The 6,723-nt window shown below is 37.8% G+C and overlaps 1 protein-coding gene across 3 annotated transcripts in view; it reads left to right on the forward strand.

The window, feature by feature from the left end:
- LOC109384474 (histone-arginine methyltransferase CARM1-like) overlaps positions 1 to 6,723 on the forward strand; it is a 257,878-nt gene that overhangs the window by 208,838 nt on the left and 42,317 nt on the right. For all 3 annotated transcript variants that reach the window (XR_002124405.1, XM_019645877.1, XM_019645878.1), the window contains one exon: positions 2,219 to 2,396. Coding sequence is in view for 2 of the 3 variants with exons in the window: in XM_019645877.1 (XP_019501422.1) it covers positions 2,219 to 2,396 (178 nt within the window). In the remaining variant the exon portion in view is untranslated. The remainder of the gene's footprint in view (positions 1 to 2,218; positions 2,397 to 6,723) is intronic.

Genomic DNA, 6,723 nt, shown 5'->3' on the forward strand with positions numbered 1-6,723 from the left:
ACGGTAGCCCATGGCAACCCACTGCCACAGGGGCTGCAGCCTACGCCGTTGCCGGTGACTCAGGGCAGCCCAGCTCCAGGTTGAGCTGTTGTTCAGCATCTTAGCTGTGGAGGGCAGTGTCACTGGCCCTCATGTGGGATCTGAACCAGGGCTCTCTGGCATCCCAAGCCAGCTCTTAACCATCGCACCACTCGGCCGGCCCTAAGTGTTATTTTTAAGTGTGTGCCATGATAGAAAAAAACATTCAGAAAACTGGTCTAAAACATATTACATGGAAAAAATATTATCAAGTATTAGTATAAAACATTATATACTTTTATAAACAGAGATACACTCAAATGTCTTCTGGGAAATATACCCAGCCTACATCTGCATGATGGGAATACAAGTGATTTTTAGTTTCGTATTTTTGCTCATTTGCATTTCTCTTTTTTAGTGAACAATATTCCTTTAATAAAAATAATACTGTAACAGTAATAATTTTAATACTTATCCCTAAGTCCTTAATATGCTTTATATTGTTTTGGCCTCAAGCAGCCTATGAAGTAGGTACTACTATTATTATTTTCATTATATAAATGATACGTTTAAATTCTAGATATGAAGCGATTAGGAGCCAGACAAGTTGGTTCAGGCAGAAAGGAAAACATGGAAATGAGATATCTGAAAGGCAGAAATAACAATAACATAGAGCTAATTGTCTGTGGGAAGTAACTATGTGCTTCCAGGATACAGAGGATTATAGTGTTTGTGATCAAAACAGAATCAAGGAAATACAAGATTATATAAAGATTCTAAGGAAATTTAAGGGAATGGTTAGTTTTTAAGAAGAAGCTAGGTTAGCTCTTGTCGATACTGAGGAGATGACAAAGCACGTTGGCGGAAATGTTCAGGCGATGGCTAGAGCTCAGGTGAGGGCGAACCTAAAGAGGTAGTGTGGAGAGTCATCCACAATAGACCCATGTTAGAGCCGTGCATATGAACGGACTCTCCTGAGAGGAGAACGTTCAGAGAAAAGCAGGGCACAAAAAACGTTAACCTTCAAGCCTTGTCTCCACACAATCCCGTGAAGTTGACTCCCACGAGTGGAATGATGACTCAGAAATTCCAAGAGTCCTTGTTCATGGCTAAATGATGACAATGCACGGCATGTTCAAATAGTTTTCTTTAGTTTTTTTTTCCTTAGATCAAAGGTTACTTGATTTCTTTTTCAAAAAGTATAAGTAGAAAAGACATTTGATAAGCTTATAGGGCACATGTGGGTGAGCAGCACCCTAGGTGATAGGGTTTGAGGTGAAAGATACCCAAGCCATGTGAAGAACTGATCAGAAGTTGAGAACTGGATCATGATAAATTCATGGTATACTGCATTTAGGATGAGGGAAGGGATCAAGTCAACGAAAATACAAAAGACGGTCTCTGACTGTATACAAATATAATGAGCAAAGATGTAAATGTCTCAGGGTCTCAGGGAACCATGACTTAAAAAGGAGTGTGCTGTACATGTTTATGCTGGTGCATGTAGACAGTGTCATATTTGGCGTTAAGAAGACCTACATTAGAAATAAAATAAGTATGTTTCTCTTCAAGATCCCTTCTTTAAGTTAGTTCAAAGATATTAAATAGAATACAGAGGACATCAAAGAGGAACGACTCCATGACTGTAAAATATATTTCTAAAGACAGGTTAATGAACATGGTATTATTGATATTTTCAGAATCAAAAGATCAAGGGATAGTTTAATAAGGATCAATATCATTATTTCATGCAAGATTATTGTACAGAGCTTTTTGGCATCTTTATTGCAGACAGAATAATGGGAAATAAGCTGAAACTATTCATAAAAACAATCCCTCCCAAAATACATGTGCATACATACACACACAAACACACACACACCACACACTCACACATATACACTTACAAGTTTATGTTTTTATAAAGAGTCTAGAAGGGTATACATCAAACTACTAATAGTTATTATTTGTATGTGGTACAGTTAGAGGTGTTTCTATTTGTCTCATATCTGTATCTTCTAATTTATATTAGACATGAAATATTTGTGCAGTAAGAAAAAATATTTGTCAGTATTTACAGAAACAAATAAGCCACTTAACCTCTTATTCCTACCACGCCATCAATCCCTAACCTGTAACACTTATTTTTCATAAGATTCTGTATAACAATAATACCGGTACCCTATTTCATCTTTTTCAGATGTTAGTGAAAAATAACCACCTTTCAGACAAGATCATTGTTCTGCCAGGGAAAATTGAAGAAATCTCACTTCCTGAAGCTGTAGATGTGATCATTTCTGAACCAATGGGATACATGCTCTTCAATGAAAGGATGCTGGAGAGTTACCTTCATTCCAAAAAATGGCTGAAAACAAATGGTGAGTTGGCTGATCCTGGTTTGGAAAATAGGCTAACTTTTCCATAAAATTTGCCATCTTTCCCCCTATATATAATTCTTGATGGAAAGGAGTAGAGAGCATTTCTATTAATGGACACCAATTCTTTGATTTTCTTGTCTTATTTTTTCATAATAAATGAGCTAGTCTCCAACCATAGATACTGTATTTGCCAGCGTATAAGACGATTTTTTGGCCCTGAAAAATATGCCTCCAAGTGGGGGGTCGTCTTATACGCCAGGTACACTTCAGATAGACTGCCCATAGTGNCTACGCTGTCGCCGGTGACTCACGGCAGCCCAGCTCCAGGTTGAGCTGTTGTTCAGCATCTTAGCTGTGGAGAGCAGTGTCACTGGCCCTCATATGTGGGATCCGAACCAGGGCCCTCTGGCGTCCCAAACCAGTTCTTAACCATTGCGCCACTCGGCCGGCCCTGGATATGTATTATTCTGTAATTATGTTGTTTTGCCTCTTGATTGGTTTCCTTGGGTATGAAATCTCCCTTTTAATCTCAGCTCTGTTGCTTTATTATCTTTTCTTTAAATTATTCTATGTAATCTATATTCTCTATGATATATATATTTTTTGTACTTTCTCATTTGTTTTGATCCTTGAAATAACACTGGAATAGGTACTACTGTTATTTTCATTTTATAGGTGAAGAAATGGACTTCCAAGAAATTATGTGTCTTGGCCACAGTCTTACAGCTATGAATTGGAGGATCCACGACTAAAACTGAAGTCTTTCACCTCCAAAACTCTTGTTCTTTCCACTGCTTTGAGATAGAATATTATTAAGTGCTGTATTGTGTAGTCCAGCCTCTATGATTAATTAAGTTTCCAAACTAAACAGGTGTAAGTAAATATACAACACATTTAACATATGCAACTTGATAAAAAACCTCCCAAATGAGAGTAGAACAGCAGGATACCAGGTGAAATTATCCCTGATCTATCTTGGAAGTTACTGTGGCAGTAAAAGGATGAATCCTGCTGCTACCACCTAAAGAGTGTGTGTGTGTGCACGCGTGTGCACGCGCGTGCTCGTGTGCTTTAAGCAACTGATACGAGTGACAGGATTATTGTCAAAGGCTTTTGAAATCCAATGTAATAACAAGGAAACAGGATCAAAACAAAGATATGGTGTGGGTTTACTTGTACCTTGATGGTATGTTGGGAGAAGAGCCTTTATTTGGAATCTTTCTCTATCCTGAACTCTCAGAGAAGGACCAGGTCACACAGAGAAAAACTGTACAGCAATGAATATGGTAGGTAATGGAGCCTTCCTTCTCGTTAGGGGCCTTTTCCAGCACTTGGAAAAACAGAAATTGAAGTTTAGTTTTTCCTGGAAAGGATAGTTTTACTGAGCTTGAGTTTTGAAGAATGGTATATGAATTGACACAAAGTATCTATACTGAGAATGCTGTAAACCAAAAAATGAAGGAAGCAGCAAGACTGACTCAAAGAATAGAGTGTGCCTTATACCTAGAATTAGCTGCTCTTGTGTCTTAGAACTATTCTCGATTGAGTTAATGTCCTATTTTTAAATACCTGTCAAGGAACTATATTCAAACCTAGGATTATCAAATAACTATTTTCATTGTTTCTTAAAGATTGATCTATGGGTGATATGTAAATGTTCATTGAAAATAAAAAATTTTTTAAAACTTACAAAGTATTCAAATAAATTTGGATGTCTTTGATTTAACCAGACCAAAAAGTTTTATTTCTGTAGAATTCCTCAAAGCCATTAATATGCTAATGGACTTTGAATTTACAAGAGGGATATACATTATAAAGAAGTTAAAAATTATTTGATCATGAACCCTTTATGTTCATGGACTCCTGGAATGTACTTTCGAGAAATTTTGCTTTCTTGTAATCATAAAATGTTAGAACTATTGTAGATGGACCCTTAGAATAGCTACAGTGTAATTTTGCAAGGAGAGAACCTAAAATTTAGAGAGTTTAAGTGATTTTCCCAAGGTCATGGAGCTTTTTGGTGGTAGAAGCATGACTAGAATCCATATCTCCAGACACTGTATCTCGTATTCTTTGAATCTGGTAAAAAATAAATGAAGTCACAAAATAGAGTAACCTGTTGGAGGGCCTGTTTGCTTACTTCCACATATGCAGTATGTTTTCTTTACCAGTGAGAATAATGAGACTTATTGAGTTGTCAGAAAAGTCATGATGCATGCTTGCAACAGATGGCACTAGCTCATTTTTGGAAGTACTAGAGTGATTCGCATCTATGTATTGCTATGTCATTTGACAGCTGACTGTTCTAGCTTCATTCTAAAAAATATACTGAGTGATTTGGTTGAGTTTTGGAGATTTTACAACAATTTGAAGATGGAGGACCAAACTGTGCATTTTTGCCATATTTTACTGTTTTACTTCCATAAAGGGAAGAACGCACATCAAGTTTGTGAAAAGCTGCATAAAGTTTACAGTGACAATGCTCTACAAGAACGTCAGTGCCAACGATGGTTCACAAAATTCCGTGCTGGTGATTTTGATCTCAATGATGCTCCTTGGTCAGGGAGGCCCACCATGATTGATGATGACAAAACAAGGGCATTGATCGAGTCAAACCCATGTTACATGACATGAGAGATTGCAGAAACATTGAACATCCATCATTCAAGCGTTCACAACCACCTGAAGAAGGTGGGATACATTGAGCAAGCTATATATTTGGGTTCCTCATGAACTCAAAGAAGTTCATTTGACAGTGCATATAAACATCTGCAGTATGCTCATTAAACCTGAGGGAAACGATCCTTTTTTGAAGCGACTGATAACTGGTGATGAGAAGTGGATTGTTTACAACAATGTGGTGCAAAAACGGTCTTGGTCTCGATGTGATGATTCGCCTCAAATGACATCGAAAGCAGACATTCGTCAGAAGAAGGTTATGCTCTCAGTGTTGTGGAATTTAAAAGCTGTCGTGTTTTTCAAGCTCCTATCAAGGAACCAGACAATCAATTTGAATGTGTACTGTTGGCTATTGGACAGCTTGAATGAATCCATCATCCACAAATGTCCAGAGCTTGTTAATTGTAAAGGAGTTGTGTTCCATCACGACAATGCAAGACCACACACAAGTTTGATCACCCGTCAAAAATTATTGGAGCTTGGATGGGATGTGTTGCCACACCCACCATACTCACCTGATCTTGCGCCCTTAGACTTCCACTTGTTTTGCTCTCTTCAGAACTCCTTGTGTGGTATAACATTCAATTCAGATGAGCTATAAATCAGCACCTTGTTCAGTTTTTTGCAAATAAAGACAGGTCCTTCTATGAACGAGGAATTATGAAACTCACTGAAAGATGGCAAAAGGTTATCGAACAAAACAGGCAATATGTCATTAATTGATCTTTGTTCTTTATATAAATAAATGACCTTTGAAAAACATAGACAAAATACGTCATGACTTTTCCGACAACCCAATAGAATTCTTTCCTGTGAATTCAGAATTGCCTTCCTGACATCTCATGAAATCCTCTCTCTGAAGCCTTATTATATCTCTGATCTTCATAAGGGTTCAAGAGTCTAGGATTTTTCTCTGTAAACTCTGTACATAGAGTACATATCATGCTCACTTGGATATTTTATCACATTGGTTCCTCCCGCAAAATTTAGAGAGACAGGCTTCCCTTCCAACATCCTGTTGATGAGGCAGTTTTACACACTGAGGTTGTATGGACAGCGTCACACCCCATTTAAATTTAGAAATTTAGAAATGGAACCACCTTTCCGGCAAGCAACGGGGCAGTGTGAATCAGAAACCCTTAAAAGTTCCGCACCCTTTAACTCTGAAGGAAGTAGTGTGAAGTATGTCCCCAGATTTAATTGTACTAGGATTTGTCAGTACAGTGTTATAATAATGAAATATGTGATATAACCTGACTATCCAGTAACACAGTGTTGGCTAAATGAATCAAGGTATATATATGAAATGCTACACAGCTAATGAAAATTGTGTTGTAGAACAATTCATGGAAAGGTGTCTAAAACAGAGCCTCCCAACAAGTATGCCAGGCACTGAGTTTTGATGCTCATTGCCTTCATGGGAGCTGGTCAGTGTCTACTGTGGCCTGAGCTCCCAGCTCAGATGTCCTTTCCTATTCATCCTAGTATGCCATAAAAATAAGTGTTATTTTTTTTAAAAGATTTTTTTTAATTGGGGAATTGGGGGGATGGGAACAGTGCTGGGAAATTGGGGGAAGGGGAACAGACAAGTTGCTGTTGTTTTGTTCTTCAGTCTAGTTGTGGAGGACGTTGCTTCACTGGCTCAAGT

This window comes from Hipposideros armiger, unplaced genomic scaffold (assembly GCF_001890085.2).
Source record: "Hipposideros armiger isolate ML-2016 unplaced genomic scaffold, ASM189008v1 scaffold_95, whole genome shotgun sequence".
In the NCBI taxonomy this organism is placed as follows: domain Eukaryota; kingdom Metazoa; phylum Chordata; class Mammalia; order Chiroptera; family Hipposideridae; genus Hipposideros; species Hipposideros armiger.